Raw genomic sequence first — 20,133 nt, 5'->3', positions numbered from 1 at the left:
TTGATATGGTATGTTAATGATGAGTATGCTGGTCTAACATAGTGTGTTAGACAATACTCTTTATTTCACTGTCAATTTTACTGCTATTGTGAATTTACTGTTAGTGCAGTTGTATTTTATAATTTTGAACACGTAACTATTTTCATTTATACAGATATACACTGTATCTTGATCATGTCTAATCCCCATTACCTGTCTCCAACTTTTCTTGGATCTATGTTACTTTTCCAAATACAAGTTCATTTTTTTAAAAATTTTAAAACAACCCATTGAATCTGATTAGTGGTGCTTGTATACGTATGGGTATGAGGCCATCTACTAGAGCATGGTCAACCTACTAAGGGTCATGTTCCCAAAGAAAACTATCCCTTCCCTAGCAGTATCAGCCTCAGTAACTCTTCAGCTAGGCATGGGGGCTTCTGTGCCCTGTCTTCCCTGTTCTGGAATGCTGACTGGCTTGATCTTCTGCGGCCCTTGTGCAGGCAACCGTAGCTGTTGTAAGTTTGTGAGTGCAATTGTTCTGTAATGTCCAGAAGACAATGTTTTGCTGCAGTTCTCCTCAACCTCAGGCTTTTAAAGTCTTTCTCTCCCTTCTTCCACAATGGAGAGTTGAATTGTGGCATGCATAGCCCAGTTACGGCCGAGCATAGTTTTTAAGACATAATGCTATTGCAGAGCGTAGTGTGGTGACATATACTTGTAACTCTAGTACTAGGGAGACTGAAAAAGTAGGATCCATGGCTTGAAGCCAGACTACTCCACGGAAAGAACCTGTTTCAAATGAAACAAAGTAATTATAAGCAATTTTATATGTAAGTGACTATATATAATGAAGAACTACTTTCATATGCATTAGGAAATCAAAAACATCAAATGACTTATTCTGTTTGCATTATTTACTGTAGTGTAGTGGGCCAGAACAGAAATTACATTATCTTTGAGGTATACTGTCAAGGGATTATGAGTGACGCATGCGCATGCACGCATGTGTGTGTGCACGGGCGAGTGTGTAATTTCCTCTGACCGATTTAACTGTTTTATATTTTGACTCAGAATTGTATGTTAAAGAACAAAATTCAAATATGCTGAGTCAGTAGCTAAGGAGTATGGACTCTGTAGATTTTGACCTTATTTTCTTGCTCAGTGAGGCCATTAAATTTGTTAGATAAGTTTCTTGAGAATAGAGATTGTTATTTGCTGTGTATCCATGCATATTCCTTCCATTATTCCTGGGTAACAACACCCAGTCTTAAGCTTCTGCAGTTTTTGTTTGGATTTAGTTTTTCTTTAAGTAACGAAGAGATCTTGCTCATAAATTTAGCTTTTATTATGTAGGTACTGATAAGGAAGCTAATGGCCACAGTTCTTCATAACCCTCTGTTTATGTTGTGCAGCTTTCCAAACACCTGTAATGAGGTATGAGAAGAGGAACGTAGGGAGCTTTCTGGAATGCAGTATCCTGAGACTTTATCCTCAATCCAATGTCACATGGAAAATGGACAATGCATCTGTCTCTGAAAGCAGCTCTGAAAAAACTGGGGATCCGGGTCCATTTTATATTAAAAGTACATTGAACGTTACAGGATCAAATTCATCCTTTGAGTGTGCTATTAAAAATTCACTTCTCAGTCAAACATGGAGAGGAAGGTGGACATTGGCAGGTGGGCTCCATTGGATGTTCTGTGTACAGGTGCTATGTCAGAGACTGGAAGGCACTTGGGATAGATCCCCAAAGAAGCAAACAAGAAAGAAAACCCATCTGCAGCAGGGATAATTTGGCTGCATTGGTTTTGAACACCCGTTCCCATTTATAAAATAGAAGTTCCTACCTTGCTAGGTGTTTATACACTGAGTGAAAACACTGGAAATCTGTTCATGAATGTTTGTCTATCTCTCTAGGGTTCTTCCTCCAAATAGGATTTCCCACCTGCACAGGGATGGGTGTCTCTTAGAAGATCACAACTTCTGATTCTCTCCAGTTAACAGATTTACTAAATTTAACTATTATTGTTGTTGGGTTTTTAATATTGATGGTTAAAAATATTTTTATCATACTTATTTGGAGGAACAGAATGCTACATTGTGCATGTGGAAGTCAGACAATAATCTGTGGGAGCTGGTTCTGTCCTTCTACTATGTGGATCCTGGGAAATGATCTCAGGTTGCCAGACTTAGCAGCAGGTATAATGTACCAGAGTGATTCTTCAGGTTAGAAGAATTTAGAAGAATTGGGATTCAGGTGCTTTCCCCACAGAAAGACCCCATCCCAGAACAACCTGAAGGCCTAACGTAACCTAGCATTGGGACAGCCTTTTTGTTTTGTTTTGTTTTGTATGAAACTCTACAACACAAATATCAGAATGCTTTCCCCGTGAACATAGTATTAGCACTTGCATTCCTTCCTAATCATAAGAGTAATTGAAAAAAATCATCCAGCATTTAGGTCTTCACTAGTTTACTTTTTGTTTCTGTTGTTAGGTATTCATAGGATGAATCAAAGAGAATCCATCTCACTCTGGTGTGCAGTCAGCAGCAATTTTTCTTTATCAGATCAAGGCTACCGTGTTACTTGGTCCAAAGTAGAGAATGGGAAATACTCTGTGTTGGCAACTGAGCTCTCCACGAAACGCAACTATTACCAACATTCATGGGATAAAGAGCGGACAGATAACAGTGCCTTCTTCGTGACTTTGAAAGATCTTCGTGCTTCAGACAGTGGGGAATACTTGTGTAATATTTCTTCAGCTGAGTATGCTTTACTCACCGTCCACAGGCTGCATGTAGGTAAGTTGAAAATAGAGCTGGCTAGCAGGTTTTGGGTGTTGCAGCAAAGGTTTGTTAAGATTTTTCAAAATGTCATTTGCTCATAGGGGTAGGCGACATGCCATCTTTTACTTGTTTTTGTGTTTTTAAATGAAGGGAAGCATGCACCTTTTGGTGGCTCCAAGTTAAATATCTCCAAATCTTGTTCATGGCTGTCTGTGATATATACCCTCTGGTCTTGGTTTGGGAGCCAAGGCCATATAGGCAGGAGGAAGTTAGAACTGGGTACTGCTGGATGCTGGGCAACACCGCACTGTCTGTCAGTTTGGTGGAAACAGTTACCACATCATATTTGAAGCACAATCTTAGTGTGTCCAGGTCTGCTCACAGTCACTACTGTCAGTTGGCAATGTCTTTGTTTATAAAGAATGTTCCTAGTCCACTGAGCAGTCAGTGCTGTGAGGTTGGCCTTCCAGGTGAGGTGGGTGACCTCCCAGCCTTACTCCATCACCTTGGTATACAGGAATCCCTAACAGCTCTCTTTCATCCCTTAATAAGGATACTTGAGATTGTGAAAATCATTACGTGTCTCAGGAAATTTTAGAAGGCTTCTAAGCTAAGTGATAAAACTCCTTTTAATGATATAGAGTGGAAAAATGAGGATGTATTTAAAGTTCCCATTTTTCTCCCCAATAAGAGTGTTAGTTTTATGTAAAAATGCAGTGAAGCCCGAATTCTATTTTTGAAACCGTTGCCTCATATTGGATTCATTTTGGAGTATAGAAAAACAATCAGGAAGTATCTGTCTGAAGACGACATATGCCCCATCTCCATAAGCAGAGATTTAGATTTCAATTCACCCAAAGTGAAGCTTCAGGGGCAATTCCAGCTCTGGAAAAGATTTTTCTCACCACCTCTCAGTCTCAGATAAACCCTGCCCAGTGCAGCCTGGAAAGACTCTGCCCACTTCCCCAAGAAGAGGCTTGTAGCAGGAGCATTCCACCAGAGAAGAGACAATGAATAAACAGGCATGGTCCTAGGTTTGATTTTTTTTCACTAAGACTTGGTTTCTCAGTTACTTACAATTCATGAAAGAAAGCATTTAATTTAGGTTCACAGTTGCAGTGGGTTAGAGCCCATGGCCATTATGGCAGGAAGCATAGCAATAGGCAAGTCAGCATCATGCTGGAGCAGTATCTGAAAGCTTACATCTGAGAAAGAGAGAGAGAGAGAGAGACAGACAGACAGAAAGACAGAGAGAGACAGAAAGACAGACAGTGACAAACAGCAACAGAGTGAGATAGCCTAAGCTAACTGATAATGATGTGGGGTTTTGAAACCTCAAAGCCCACCCCTTGAGATACACCTCCTCCAACAAAACCACGGCTCCTAATCCTTCCTAAACAGGTCTACCAACTGAGGGCCAAGCATTCAAATACAGCAGCCTATAAAGGCCATTTTCATCCAAACCACCACATTCTACTCCCTAGCACCCATAGGCTTGTGGCCATGTGACAGAGCATTCAGTCTAACTTCAAAAGTCCTCATTATCTTTCAGTCTTAAGACTGTTTAAAAGTCCAGTCTCCTGGGGGAGGTGATCAGAGAGCTTGCCACTGAGTTCATGCCAGAGAAAGTTTCTGTTTCCCTTACTAGTAGCCCCACTTGGAGACTGAGTCTATGGACTACATCTGAGCCAGGGTTTTGAGTCCACTCCATGCACTGTCCTTGGTTGGGGTATCATTCTCTTCAGGGCCCCTAGGCCTCAGTTTATGTGTTAGTCTCCTTTTGGAGCTCCTGTCCCCTCCAAGTCTTCCTATCTCCCCCTTATTTCATAAGATTTCCTGAATTCTGCCCAAGGTTTGGCTATGAGTCTCAGCCTCTGCTTTGATACCTCGATCAGTAGAGTCTTTCAGAGGCCACAGTGGAAGGACAATGCAACCAGTCCTGATGAAATCTGATAGGCTAGGGTCAAATAGGACTTCCCCTATCAGTGGACTAGGGGAGAGGCATAGGGAAAGCAGATGGGATTGGGAGGAGACAAGGGAGGGGGCCATAAGTGACACACAAATTGAATAAATGCTAATAATAAAAGGGGAGGGGGAAGTCCAGTCTCTTCTGAGACTCAAGGCAGTCTCTTAAGTGTAACCTGCTGTAAAGTCAGGACTGAAACCCAACAGGGCAAACTCTAAATTCTTGATGTTCATATATGATGTCAAAGGTTTTAGAGGGCTCTGCTCTTCCAGCTTTGCTGACTGCAGCACACTTCACTCTTTTGAGATGGTTCCACCCTCTGTATGTAGCAATCCTTGGTAGATTTACCATGCTGTAACATTTCCAGCACCTTGGGATCTGTAACATAATCCAGGCTGCACCTTCAGAGTTTCATCCAATGTCCTTTCCAGGCCACCATGCAGTGGGTCTCCTGCTACATGTCTAGTTTCAGCAGTTTTCCTTAACTGTGGAGGAAAAATCCTATAACCTCTCATTCCTGTTCCCTTCTTGACTCTAAAGCCAGATCCATGTGGTTAATGCTGCCAAGTTCTGCTGGCTGCTTGGGATGAAACCTGGCCCCCTCCTTGAATGACAGTTGAATAAGCTTTCATTTGTTGTTGCTCTTTAGGAAGAGGCTTTTTCTTTTCTTTTCAGAAACTGGAGGATTCTGACTGGAGTCTTATTTTCCAAATAAACGCTATGGCAGCCCACTAAGTCTTTCTTACAGTGTTGTCCCACTTTTCTACTCCAAATCCCAAATGCACCTCCATTTCTTTAAAAAAAAAAAAAGCATGGTCAGGCCTGTCATAGCAAGAGCCCATCCCCTGGTACCAACTTCAGTCTTATTTACATTTTTATTGATGCACTAAGATACCATGACCAAGGCAACATTTAGAAAACACTTGATTGGAGGACTTACAGTTTCAGACATAACCATCATGGCAGACAGCATGGCAGCAGCCAAGTAGGCATGACTCTGAGCAGTTGCTGAGAGCTTACATTCTCATCTATAAGTAGGACACACAAAGAGAGAAGGAGACAGGGACAGAGACAGAGAGACACAGAGAGGGGTAATTAGGAATGACATGAGCTTTTCAAACCTCAGAGCTCACTCCCAGTGACACACTCCAACAAGGCCATGCCTCCTGATCCTTCCCTTACAGTTCCACTACTAGGGAGCCAAGAATTCCAATATATGAGCCTATGGGGGTCATTCTCATTCCTACCAACACAACTGGTATTTCTCATGAATAGATCTGCTCAATGAAAGATTCACTGAACTGATTGGTCCTAACCAATCTTTACTAAATTGCCCTGCTGGGTTAATAGGTGGCCTCGTGGCTATCTCTTCACTTGGGCAAGGACTGAGGGTCACAGACAAGAGTTGAAGTAGTTATACAGTACAGGTTATTTTCAGAAGGGAAAACATGCATTTCATCACCATGAACATCCTGTCACTGTTCTCTTAGGATTGTCTTCACCAGGCCAGCAAGAAAAGTACTCTTGCCTGAAGGTCTAAGGGTACTAGTGTCTACCACAGGTTTCTGTTCTTAATCATTCCACTGTAAAAATGTGTTAGATTTTTGATGTCATATAAAATAATAGAAAATTCAAATGCAGAGTAGCATTCTTGCTCTTTGAGTTTTAGGACTCTTTTCTTTCCTAACTTTCACCTCCACCTAGAGCCAAATTGGTTGGCATGATAGAGGCTGAGATGAGACAAATTTACACTAAGAGTTTACTTATATGGATAATTTTTAAAAAGTTTTTAAAGACCTTTTTATTGTATAATATGTACTCCATATTAGTTCTGTCCCATTTGCAACAATAACCCTCCTTAAAAAATACTAAACTACTGAACAGTAGGTTACTCTACTAACCTACCATCATTGTCTTACTTGATAAGTTTCCCTCAGTTCACACACTTTGTTACTTTGTTTTATGTATCAGACTCTACGAAGAGAACTCCATGGCCAATATTTGCTGGAGTTTGGTTCGCTTTACCGTTTGTTTGCTTTATTTGCTATAAACTGAGAAGACACTGTGCTGGCTGCAAAGGTAATATGGGGAATTTGGCTTTGCTCATGGGTGTTCCATGCCCTTAGTATTAACACCACAGGGATGTGCACATCTGTACTGCTGCTGCAGATATAAACACCTTATTTTTCTGAGAGTCATTTGACAATTTATCAAAATCCATTAACATTCTTGCCTTTTTGCCTAACCATTCTGCTTCGTAAAATTTGTTCTAAGCAGGTGATCCGAGAGATACATTAAGGTATGTAAGCACATTCACTGTAGCTCACTATTAATATTCCCAAGTTTTTATTGTTTTGATCATTAATAAGTAAGATGGTTTAATTAACTAAAAGTCATAGGTGTTCTTTACAAAACAGTAATTCCACAACATTATTTAAAATAACAAATAGGATGATCCGATCATCTTGTACTAAAAAATAACTAGAAGGAAATAAAACAAAGGTTTAAAAAGTTGACCTTGGAGTGGTTAAACCATGGATTTCCCCAGCCTCCTGCCTCATACAGGTAATTCCTTCCTGTCCCGGTGCTGTGTTGTTCAGACTTTGTTCTATGTCTGGTGTTTTCAAAAATTGCTATAATCTTGAATCATTCTTTTAAAAAATCCTTGACACCTCAAAAACATTTTTTCTTAATTTCTATGAAACAAACTTGTATCACCAAACAATCATTTAAAACGATGCCCTAAGATGCTGTGACCACCAGTCCTTCGACTTCTGTATTGAGATGTATGTGCATTAATGGTCAGAATTTGACCCAGAAGAAATCTGTACAAACTAAGGAATACCCGCATTCCAGGAAATGTGAATCCAGGAAGGTGTTCAAGTGTGGAGCAGGCTCCAGAAGCAGGTCTGTGTGACCGCACACCGTCTCCTGCCCACTAGTGTCGCTAGCAATGCTAATACAGTGCTCTGAGAAGCTCTTCCTCGTTCCATCCTGCCCCTGAGAAAGCCCTAGGTTTCCTGGGGATTCAGATAAATCGCATGTCCTATGCATGTGTTTCTTGCAAGAAAAGGATTTTGATTACTGGAAAACCATCACTGGGAACAAGGTTTTCAGGGTGACAACGAGGCATCATTTCACCAATTTTGACCTTGTGGTCATTTGGTCTAATAGGTAGGCTGACCTCCTTGCTTGTTACACCTGTCTCTTAATTGACTAGAAATAGTCAGAGAGCCAGAGATGGTGTCTCTAAAGTAGTCTAACTTGTTTCCAGATTCATTCTCTGGCCTGAGATAATGATCCTGTGGTTGGATTAAATTCAAATTATGAGAGACGGGTTGCCACATGCTGCTTTAACATTGACGGCTTCTGCACTAGAAGTCTGCCCACATCCAGTCCCAAAGAGAAACACATGGATCACTCAAAGTTTCACAAAGTTAGCAAAGATCCCCAGCTACCCATAGCTGAATCAGAACCAGACTTAAACTTGAAGTGGCAAGGAGTGGGAATGGAGGAGCCACAATAAATTGTTCCTTTGTGGAAGGGTGACCTTCAGTGACTGGCAACTTAAGAAGACAGTGCAGGGAAGGAGCTGGGGGATGGATACCTACTTAACTCTTTCCTCCCTCTGATCTCCAACCAAACTAAGGACCGGAAAAAACAGATACTCTGCTGATGAAGACCGACCCATCCATCCAGGATCACCGGCCAGATGAAGGAGTAGATTGTGGTTCTGATGATGTAATCGAGCACAGTTCAGGTCAGGGTGCATTCCTCTTGATTATAAAAAGAAATGTTCTACCCTTCTGCAGTTATATGTAATGAAAACATATTTGGAGCTGTTATACTAAATCCCATAAAATCTAATTCGTCTCCAAGTTCCTGGTTGTTGTTTAATATGCTATGATTCAAATGCTTTGCTTTTTAATTCTGTTTTCTATTACTTAAGATGCCCATACTCTAGGCTGTGTTTAAATGGTCCAGAGTTTTCAGCAAGGCTTAGAAAGGCTTCTATGATAAATGACATCTATTCCTGTACCATAACCACCACTGTCAGCATTGGCCAGGACATTTCCATTGTTAGTGGTTGGTGGAAACCTGGCCAACTGCAGTGAGCCAAGAATTGCTGATTGGTTGACTTATATTTATTTTCCCCATTGGAGCACTTGAATCAATCATAGAAATGTATTGCTAATTTGGATGTCATGTTTCTACAGTGAATGCATTTAGAGTATTGTTTGTGGGAATAACATGTGAAAGGTGACTCTCATTACACAGAGATGGGAAAGAGAAAGAGTTCAAATTCTTACAAAGAGAAATGTATTTTGTTCTCTCTTTTAGAAGTGTTTCCTGTCTCTGTTGATCAGAGTGTTCCCAAAGGTGGTCTCAACTCCACTGACAGTGACTAAGACATCATTTTCTTTCTCAAATCATGCTCAATGCAAAGATGAGCAAAATAAAAAAGGAAGGAATGAAAGAATAAAAGAACAAAGGAAGGAAGAAAGAGACAAATGTGGAACTGAAGCCTGTAATTACCAGCACTTGTGAAGTAGACACAGGAGGCTCAGAAGCTTCAGGCTGGGCTGAGTTGTTTAGCAAGATGCTGTCTCAGAGAACAATAGAAAACCATCTCTACCACCACCAACAAAGGAAATTATTATTAATATTATTTTTTACTAACTTAGCCAGCATTATATAAGACTTGGGGGTGGGGAGAAGAAAGAGGAATTGTAGGATAATATAGTAGAAAAAATACAATTAGGTTTTTATCAGTGAATGAGACCTTCTTATTTAAACAGACAGTTGCTCTTCTTGTCTCTGCTGTTATTTGCAAAGACACCCAGTGGCTCTGTATACCTTGATGCTTACCAAAGTCTGCTCATGGTGTTTGTCCTTCTGATAAATGTGGGGTTGTGCTAATATGGAAAGGAAGAGGCTCATATAAAAATGGAGGCAAGTAGGTCATGGTTTTCACCCAGATCCAGACTATTGGCCATCCATGCTTTCCAGATATTTCTAGGTCCCTGGGAGACTAATCCTTCACACACAATGTATAGTTTGGTTCATTTTGCTGCATCAGTTTTTGTGGCTTTGTATGTTCACTAATCAGAATATAAGTAAGGGGCCAAGCTGGGTTAGTCTTGTTTTTAAAACCTTTAAAATTCAGGAACTTCTACAAGGCAGACAAAAGTTGACTGACATGACTTAGGCCATGTCGTTATTCATTTAATAATTGTCTCGTGGATGCACGATCACAGATATAAGAGATGCCTTGAACCTCGTCCTCCTACCTTTCTCTCAAAAGCCCATTGATATCATTGTTTAGGATAAAAATGGTTATTTCAACTTTAACAATGGACACTGATTCAGTTTCTTGCTTCTCGTCTCCTTCAGTAGAGTCAGCCAGCAAGTGGAATCCTATACTTGACTTACAAACAGAAATCCTCTACTTGACTTATTGACTTATTTGGTTGACATCATCTCACCTTTCCTCACCACCATTCCAGGCAATGGCTTGTAAGACTTGTCAGCCTCTTGTGCAGGAAGCCATTTGTTAACAGTGCATGGGTTGGAACTGTCCCTGAAGCTCATGAATTAGGAACACTGTGTAAGAGCAATGGAGCATACGCCCCTAATGAGAAATGACTGTGATGGGGACTTTACTGACACGGTGGAAGTTGGCTAGATACATGCAAGAGCGGTTTGTTCTAAAAGTATAATACTCTCTTTCTCTTGACCTCTCTTGACCCTCAGAATTTTGCCATGGGATGTTGTGACCAAAAGGCTCCCATCAGATGACAATACCTTTAATAGTGGACTTCCTAGCTTGTAGAATTACAGCAATTATATGTCTTTATGAATTACTCACAGTGACACCAAAAAAGGACCTCCAGAACAACACTGACTCTTCAAAATGTAAGCGTCAATCACTGACCTGCTACCTTTAATAAAACAATGGGTATCAGTTTTGCAAAGGGCTCCTACACCATGTAGGAAACAATTGTCTTTTTAATATATATCATTGTTGCAGCCAGCCAAAGAGGTTACTGTGAGTTTCCACCAAGAACTGTATGATTAGGGGCTGCTTCAAGATCTGATGAGAGCCAACGAGAACAGGAAGCCCTTAGTGGAACTGTGAAGACCCATGCATGGTCTGGAAACAAGACAACTAATGTGATACAGCATTCCCTAGTTTTACATAATGATTGTTTAAGCATAACTGATTAGAACTGGGATGGTGACTTATAGCATCCTGGAAAGTAAGGATGTCAGCATCCCGAGACTATTTTAGGGGAACAAGGCATTCCCCTGTTGCTGTTAGGGGTTGGTATAGTGAACATAGGTACATGAAGGCAAACAATTCCAGTACATAAAACAAACAAAAAACATGTCTTAGAAAATAAAATTCAGAGCCTGCGAAGCTGCTGAACTTCTTCCATGTTGTCACCCATGGCTTTCCTCTCTGAAGGATATTCTCAATAACCTAACTGCTTTAGTTACAACCCTGTTTCTTTTTCTTTCTTTCTTTCTTTCTTTCTTTCTTTCTTTCTTTCTTTCTTTCTTTCTTTCTTTCTTTCTTTCTTTTCTTTCTTTCTTTTGTGGATGCAAGGACCTGTAATGGTGTCTTGCAAGCCTGACACTAACTGGGAAAGTCAGTTGGTGAGCTAGCCAGGAGGTGAGATTTGTGTTTCTAATCTCTTAAACTTCCAACTCATTTTGGAGTGAATGATAGGAGCTGCTTCAAACTGTGAGCAGGGGAAGGGGGGCAGTCAAGGGCTATTAGGTCACCAGCTGCTTGAAAATTACCTGGACAGGATTATCTGGTCATGTGCCAAGTTTAGACATCAGGCTTCACCAAGGTACCCTATAGAACAACATGCTGCCCCACTCCTGTATCAGCTCCCTGATAAGGACAAAGGAGCCTTGAATATTTTCCTCATCTCTCTCCTCTGGTGGGTACCCCCTCAGCCATCTTTTCCTTCATCTGTTTACTCTCTTCATGTCTTCTGAAGGAGACAGGTCTGGATGCTTATGGGTAGACAGATATGGAAGGTTCCAATAACAGCCCCAGATGGCATGATGCCAGGAAACCAGGCGTTTGGGAATCTGACCTGCGATCTCCAGGCTGTGAATGCGATTAAGCAGCCCCTAGTCTGACGATATCTAGCCCAGACTGGTACCCTTGAGTCCCAATATTTCCCTGGGCTCCCATAAGCTACTGGAGCCTCCCATACCTTTATCCATGCTCAACCTTTCCTGGACCCCTTGCTCCACGTAGCCCCACTGTTTTTCTATGTCACCCTAACCTACCAACTTTTCATCTGTGTTTCTGCTAGTTTACTATACACAGCCCAAGCACGGCAAGCATGGATTTAGTCTCCCAGGTAGGAAGACACTTCCTGAGACATGAGGTCTGGGGAAAAGGCTGCCCATTTCAAACATGGATGGCATATGTAAAAAAAGATCAGAGGCATTTGTGGGAACAAGCTTCTTTTCTGATGGAGCTCACGACTTGAATCTTTTTAGAGCCTCACAGGAGAGAGACATTGCTCCACTCAAGTAGAAAAATAAATGACCTGAGAGATTCCCTATTTCAAGAGCTTGTATCCCAGTCTTGTGAAAGTTACTGCAGAATGTGGGCCCTGGAAAGACAACGCCAGGTTCTGAACCTGCGACATTCCAAACTCTTCACAAGCATTGATGATATTTTTTTCTTCTAATTTTGAAATTATAATATTATTATATATTTTTCTCTTTTTCTCTCCAAATCTTCCCATACCCCTGTCCTTACTCTCTTTCAAATCGATGACCTGTTTTTCATTGTTTTATATATATAACCCTTTCAGCGCTCCTTACTGGTCTGTAGCTCTTTGTGTAGGGTTGAGGTCTCCAGGTCTTTCCCATGCCAAATATGTCATGTCTATTGGTGGCATGCTAGTTCAGCTCATGTGTAGGCAGTCATGTTGGCAGTTGGGGCTGTTTCTTTAGACATTACTAGGAGATACAGCCTCACCGCCAATTCCCTGGTCCTCTGGCTCTTAGTTTTGATCAGTCAGGCAGCCTTATAGACACAGCTCCTTTACAGGAATCTTCCCTCTCAATGGAAAGAGCGATACTTGGTCCTGACTGGTATTTTACCTCCAGAGAAAGGTGATCTGGGTGGAAGCTAGGGAATAAGCATGAGCCGTTTGCTCAGATCCTCTTGACCATTTTCCCACATCACTGCTCTGCCCAGGTCATGGACCCATTGCTTGGGATTACAGCACCCCAGCAGGTGTCCTAGATCATTTGCACAGACTCCTCACAGGGATGAAAATTAGCCTAAGAGATCTGTTAACTGTGGTCAGATCAGAGAGGTTACCTAAGGAAGGGAGTGCTTCTCCACAGGCTAATTGATCTCTTTACAATATTAAGGCTACCCCAGCTGCCCTCCCCTCTGCCTTTTATCTCCTAGACAGGAAGCCCTATTAACCTAAGTCCACCTAACAAGCCTAATCATTTGATCCCTTTTGATTTCCTTGAGGCCTTTCTTATACCTCAAGGATGTAGAGATGTAAACTTTCTACTCTATTTTACTCCTCAAACATGCTGATTTGATGCAATTCCATCATGTATGTCCATAATTGCTTTCACATACTTTTTTTTTTTTTTCAATGCAGTTTATTCAGGAACCTTGAACAATCATCTGACCCTGGGGAAAGCCAGCCCACAGCTTAAATAGCCTCTGGGTAGCCAACCCCAGCGTGCCACGTGGGCAATGCAGATAGGTCCACATACATGGAAGCAAGCCAGATCCTCAGCCTTAGCCAAATGTGGAATTGTTCGTGACAGAGAGCACTCACCATCGGGAAGGTGGAAGGCGGAAACCAGCTCCATCTTTAAGGCACAGCATTCCGCAGCTCTCTACAGTTCCCCCTTTTTGTTTTAGACACATCAGGCAAGAGTAGAGGTCTGATCTCTGATATTAGAAATAAATTGGGACTTTGTACTGATGTTCATTTAGGTGTCATCCACCCAAAGAGCATCAGACCTGTCTGATACCTTTTTCTCAGAGGCGGGACCTGGGGCATCAACCCGCATGCAATCAGACATGCTTTTCTCTGGGTTGAAAGCGGCTGACCCTGAGTGCAGTGCTTAGCCTCGCATCGCATCCTGAGCGTAACATTTTAGCTTTTTATGGTAGCCAACCATGCTTGGGGAGACTGTCCTGCTTCAATGGCTGTAAAGGCCTGAATGGTCATGGCTGCATTACGCTGTTGTGAGACTCTAATCTTGCATATATACCACAGGCAAACCAAGGAGACCAACACCAGAAGGCCTGCTAACGCTCCCATGCCCGCCCATTCCTTCAGATGATTCATGGCTGCAGCAATCCATGATGATAATCCTGTGGGTAGTCCTGCGTCCACTCTGGTAGAATTTACTGTGACAATGGCCACTCTCAGCTGCTCTATCGTAGTATCGAATTCTCCAGTCCAATTACCTAAAATATAGCTCGACAATTGTTTAGACAGATTTTTCAGCACAGGAAAAATTCTCATGTTATATGCTAGTGACTCAAAGTCCAGCATATTTTCATTGACAGCCAAGTTGAGCGATTTGCCATAGGGTATCAATTTGCTCCTGCACGAGGTCAATCCTCTGATTGAACACCATCAAGCTTCCTTTTAGTTGAGCATTAATTCCTTTTTGTACAACTAAGGCATGAGCTACATTGGCTAAATGATTATTCAGGGTCTGAGCAGTCTGCCCAGAATAACTCATGGCTAATGCCCCGGTGGTAGCTCCAACAGCCGCCAATGAGATGACAGTAACAATGGTGGCTGTAGTTCCAAGATCCCTTTTCTGTCTGAAGAGAGTCATAGCATGAGGGGCATCAATGGGCACAGGCGATCAGAAAGGAGAGGAGAACCTCCCCTATCAGTGGACTTGGGGAGTGGCATGCAAGCAGAGGGAGGAGGGAGGGTGGGATTGGGAGGGGAGGAGGGAGGGGCTTATGGGGGGATGCAGAATGAATAAAGTGTAATTGATGAAAAATTTTTTAAAAAAAGGGAAAAAATAATTTAAGAACCTTAAATGACTTTCAAAAGTGGAGGAAAACATGGAGTTAGTCAATTAGCATGGAGCACGTCTCGCCCCTGGGGACAATGGTCTCCTGAACCTACTCAGACCTCGGACACCACCACTGCTAGTTCTAGAACTGATGCAGGATGTTCCAACGAGGGGGTTAAGGCTTCTCATAATATTTCCTATAAGCCCACACCTGTTTGTTTATATCCCCCATTTTTATTCATTATTAGCCAGATAGAGCCAAGTAATTGTGGTAATGATACTTGCTTTTTTGCCCAATGCTGGAATGCTAGTAAATTTAGGTATGCCCTGGTTACTCGCACATACTTTTTTTTTTTTTAGGTATGATTTTAGCCTGGGCAAAAGGTCAAAAATCTGTCTCCCAAATTCCTGAAACTGAGTAGAAAAATCTGTGGTAGTTAAGTCTTCCTTCTCATATTTTCACTTACTTTATGCTACAGTTACTCTTCTTGGCATGCCTAATTTAAGATTTACGTATGTATATGCAAAGGTAACTGTTTTAAGGGTGATATTTATTACATGTATTTATTTGTTTTGTGGGGTAGGCATGCATGTGCCATGTGTGAAGGTCAGAGAACTGCTTTCTGGAGTTGATTCTTCCTTTCTACCATGTGGCTCTCAGGAATTGAATTCAAGTCTTCAGGCTTGGCAAGTAAGCACCCTTACCTGCTGAGCTGTATTTCAGGCTCTATGATGCTTTGTAAATTTGCCATTATGGCATCAAGAAATAGGCACTACTGCCTGAAGGCCTGTGCTCTTCCCCGCCCCCCCCACACCTGATTGCTTCTACTGTTTTTTTTTTTTGTTTTGTTTTTTGTTTGCTTGTTTGTTTTGTTTTTTTCCCCCTCAAAGACCTTACTGTGACTAATTTTGGATTAAAAAAAAAGTAATTTTAAGGTAAAGCCATTCCTGCCTGCTCAGTGTAATTTGAAGCTTACAATATCATATGGATCTAATCCTACTATGTTTAAATATAATTGAGATTCGGTTCTCTTTTACAATGCATTGAAGGCAATGGCTTGCCCCTCTAGTCATCCTGCTAATATGCAGGGGTAACCAGCTACCCTAAGGAAGGAGACAAACACAAAATGAATCAGAGGCACCAGACTTTTATCTAGGAGTATTAGTATGTGTTATCAGTATCTCCGATGTAGCCTCTGTGTTTTCAGGGGATCTAAAAGGATAAAGACTTTTTTTTTTAATTAAGAAAAAAAAAAACAAAACATGTTTTCTAAAGACAGATAAGGGAGAGAGAAGCCGTCAAGAAAAAAAAGATGTAGAGAATTACAGGTAAAGCATATTTTTGGTAAAGAGCATTAAGTTAAAAGATAATGATTTTAGATGAGAATAGGCTTTTTATAGTAGTTTTGACCTAAGTAACGGATTGTACCAAAAGAGAAATAAAATTAGAACACTCACCTACAGGGTGGAAGGTCCAAGTAAGTTGCAAAAGGGTTCATGAAATTGTATAAGCCAAAGTTTCTTAATGCACATTGTTAAATTTACTATAATCTATGCTAATTAAAAATTTCAAGTGTCAGACTTTTGCTAGCTACTCACTTCATGAGTCAGACTGCCCTAGACATTAGGAGGGAGCTGCAAAAGGATGCAGAGGCATCCCAGACACTCCAATTTTCAACAGCAGAGATATAACAGAGACAGTTCAAAATGCCCCAGGGCAGTAACCATAAGCAAAAGAGCAAGCCAGATGGATAGCCCAAACCGTGGGAAATAATATAGTTCACCAGGCTAATAAAGTACCTGCTAGTTCAGAGAAACCCCAGACAGAATTTTCTAAAGGGTGATGTTTGCCATAGCTTGGAAAACCCTGACAGTGAGAAAGAACTCAGTAGAGTTCTGAGAAAGCATAGCTTTCCCTACTCTGTAAAGGAGGCCCTTGTCTCCTCTGCAGGGAGGACAGACCCTCAGACGTAATGATGGATACACTTGAGGACTAAAGCTGAGCTGGGTTTCCTTTTGAAAGCTGGACTCTATAACCACTGAGGTGCCTTGGGTAACTTTTGATGTTACTGTAAAAATGTTAACGTGGCCTCACTCTACGCTTTACTCAATAAGCGAGGGCCCTTTTTAAAAAGAACTGATAAAAATGCTGTTGGAAATGCCCCAAGGCTGAAGAAGTCATTGTTGCCAGCTTCACTCTGCCCCACATGTGCCCTAAGAACAAGGCATCACATTGGGAGTCCTCACCTAAAAGTTAGGGGACATTTTCAACAGCCATAACTGATGTTTCCATCTACACCCTAACATGGAGATAATTAGAATGCATAAGCTGTAGCAGCTACTTAGCAGCGCCTGTAAGGGAAATGAAAGAAATGGCTTTGACAACTGTCCCCAAATAAAACATAAGCACATCTTATATAGGAACAGGAGAAAATGGACTGCACAGCAAGGGTATGACATGGCTGAAAATACCTGGTGAACTCAGGGGAAAATAAATTTCTATTGCTCAAACAACAGCAACAACAGAATTAAGGGACTCATGACTCATTTTACCTTCGAATTCAGACATTAACTGTCTTACCCATTTGGGGCTTTTGTATAAAAAAAAAAAAGACTATAAAATCTTCAAATGAAAAAAATGGTAAAAGCTTGTTTGTATAATTTACTCATGAGGTAGAATGAAGTCATTACTTTTCCCAGAAGGACAGACACCTTCTGGAAAAGAAATATTAACAATTACCTTTAACCTAGGCAGGTGGGCCTGAGCTGTGTAAGAATGGTGGCTGAGGGCCAGGGGAAGAAAACCAGCAAACAGGGCTCCTTTGTGGTCTCCGCTTCAGTTCTGGCTTCCGGATTCTTGCCTTGGCTTCCTAGACTCCCTGTCCCCCTAGTTCAAAACCCTAACTTGGTATCCTGGGCTTGAATTAACCCCGACTTCGAGAGAATTGGCTTTGATCTGCCTGAGCCAACCCTGGGCCCTTGTCCTGTTGCTTCAAAACTGGCTCAGCAAGGGAGCATGGAAAAGTCCAATTAATAAGGTAGGAGGAATAGTACTCCCGTGAGAATCTAGGAAGGCAGTTTTTGTTTGTTGGTTGTTTTTTTTTTTTTTCTTTTTGTATTATTTTGTTGTTTTTTTATTTTTTAAAAGACAGAGAATATTGTATGAGGGGAAAAGTCTGACAACCCCGTGACCCCCCATGCAGCGATGAGAGACACAAAAATAGAGACCAAAGCCCACCTAGAGAAGTTGTTAGGTGAGATTGGTCTTTTGCTCTCTTGTGGTTTTGTTTTGTGTTTGTTGTTGACAGTGCTAAGCCCCTGAATTATTCTCAGAGCCCCCGGAGTGTGTGGGATTGGGTATAGCGGCAGAACCTCTGAAAATGACAGAAAATAGGATCTGTGGTTGAGAGTCAGCCTGGGTGCCAAGGCTAACTTGGTAGGTTCGCTAAGCAATGGCCGGGAAATGAACCTGGACACGGAGTGAGAATCACGGCGGTCTACAAGGAGCAAGCTGGACCTCGTGTCCATTATTTATGACGTCCAGAGCAAGGCTGGGAGTGCTCCGCAGGAGACGCTGGTCTGGCTGCTTTAGAGCGCAGGCCTGCCTGGCGAGGACTCTGTGAAGCTGAAGGAAACTGGCAGGTTGCGGCGGAGCCATCAATCTTGACAGCGGTCACAGATCTTTGCCAGCTCAAGTTTTCGGCCTCTGGTTACACCGAGTGAGAGATCACAGCGCCATTTACTGACCTTATGAGTAAGAAATGAACATCTGCTCCTTCACATTTGCCAGCCTAATCAGTTGTGACTTTTTTTTTTTTTTTTTTTTTTTTGGCAAGCAGCTCCAACGTCCAACCCCGCAGGGAGGAAGTCTAGGATACAGCCCTCCAGCTTAGCTACACGGTGGCAATAAAAAGCCTCTGTGTAGCCTGCCACTGTCTCAGGTGTAACCGTTTACCTTAGGAGTTAAAGTCCACAGGAGCCTCCATGCGCGTCATTTTGGAAGGTCTTAATTGCACTTCTGAGGTTCCTAACTGGTACAAAGTCTGCATCATAGTGTTTAGCCACTAGAGCTAAAAATAGAACAATGAATGAAGGTGCCAGGAAAGCAAAGTCAGCTTCTTTCAGCAACTACTTACCAACCTGCCCTCTGCCCCACGGAGCACAATTAGCCTACAGAGGTCTTCCATGAATCTTATGTAGTAAGAGGCAACAGGGATTAAAAGAAAAAGCGCTCTGTAGCATCTACGTTCAAGAAGTTTGTGTGTGCCTGTTTAATCTTCAGTGTTCAAGGTAGTTTACTTCCATTTGAGGACCAAAAATCTCCAGTCACTCTGAAAGTAATGGCCATTTAATTTTTACATTTCTTTGATCACCTTGTTTAAAGCGCCTCCCACGCTACACAAACATGTCTCCTTTTTTCAAGTGTTTCTTTCCAATGCAATTTAAGTTTTGATTCGTAGATCAACACCCTCCTTTTATTTCTCTGATCAATCTTTATAAAAAGAAACGGCTTATTCTTCTGGAACCTGGAAGACAGAACGTATGTCAGTGTGCTCTATGAAATTCCTGTGAGTGTGAGTGGTGGACTGCACCCAGACCCCTGTGAGCCCTTCCCAGAGGTCTTGGAAGTTCTCCATAAGCTTCAAGGGAGACAGGGAATTGAAGCATCTATCTGCTTGCAGAGCAGACCCTGGTGACTCACCCCAAGGACACGCTCTGTCACTCTCCATTTCTGTCTCTCCTCCCTCGCGGGAAAAGATTCTGCAACCACATCACCAGTTTCTTCCTCTCACACAACTGCATCAGGAAACCCTCTCCCTGCGTTTATGACAGCTGAAGGATTTTAGGCTTTTTTTCCGTGAATGGGGAGCAATTAGTCATCACGCTGCCCAGCGAGGTTTCTCTGTTCATCTGCCGCCAGAAGTAATTTCCACTTCACTTGTTTTATTCATTCTTAGGTACAATCATGACAAGGTGAAATGCATGGGTGTATTTTGGAGGCCTCGTGACCTCCTGAGGCTGAGGACAATTGGGGCTCATGGGAGGCCCCTCCCTAAGCAAATCTTTTATATGGCCTTGCTAGGCAGACTCTGCACAGAAGGCCCTGAACCAGTGGAACAACACTTCTCCAAACTGAAACCAGCATTCAAGCCACTCCCCAAGGGCCCCCCAATTGGGGCTTAACTTTGGGACAGGTGTTCAGGCAGCAATGAGAACTCTCAGGGTTGCCAGCGACTCAAGCTTCTCAGACATAAAGCTCAGTGTCTTCCACGTAGCCAACTTTTAGTCTCCTTCAAGTCATCCATTTGACCTCTCTTCAGGTAATAGTTATTATTGGCAATCCT

General features: G+C 42.1%; 1 protein-coding gene across 20 annotated transcripts in view; it reads left to right on the top strand.

Moving 5' to 3' along the window:
* Hhla2 (HHLA2 member of B7 family) overlaps positions 1–20,133 on the top strand; it is a 143,211-nt gene that overhangs the window by 72,829 nt on the left and 50,249 nt on the right. For 5 of the 20 annotated variants that reach the window (XR_009586991.1, XR_009586993.1, XR_009586987.1 and 2 more), the window contains 6 exons: positions 1,395–1,661; positions 2,479–2,784; positions 6,707–6,814; positions 7,592–7,642; positions 8,385–8,495; positions 9,077–10,651. Coding sequence is in view for 6 of the 20 variants with exons in the window: in XM_060370502.1 (XP_060226485.1) it covers positions 1,395–1,661; positions 2,479–2,784; positions 6,707–6,814; positions 7,592–7,642; positions 8,385–8,495; positions 9,077–9,144 (911 nt within the window). In the remaining 14 variants the exon portion in view is untranslated. Of the gene's footprint in view, positions 1–1,394; positions 1,662–2,478; positions 2,785–6,706; positions 6,815–7,482; positions 7,643–8,009; positions 8,614–9,076; positions 10,711–20,133 lie in introns of those variants that run through there. The other 15 variants (XR_009586996.1, XM_060370505.1, XR_009586989.1 and 12 more) reach the window with 14 other exon arrangements.

The sequence above is a fragment of the Meriones unguiculatus genome, chromosome 17, assembly GCF_030254825.1.
Source record: "Meriones unguiculatus strain TT.TT164.6M chromosome 17, Bangor_MerUng_6.1, whole genome shotgun sequence".
Classification (NCBI taxonomy): Eukaryota; Metazoa; Chordata; class Mammalia; order Rodentia; family Muridae; genus Meriones; species Meriones unguiculatus.
Note: the sequence above shows the minus strand (reverse complement) of the source record. Positions and strands in the feature narration are given on the sequence as shown.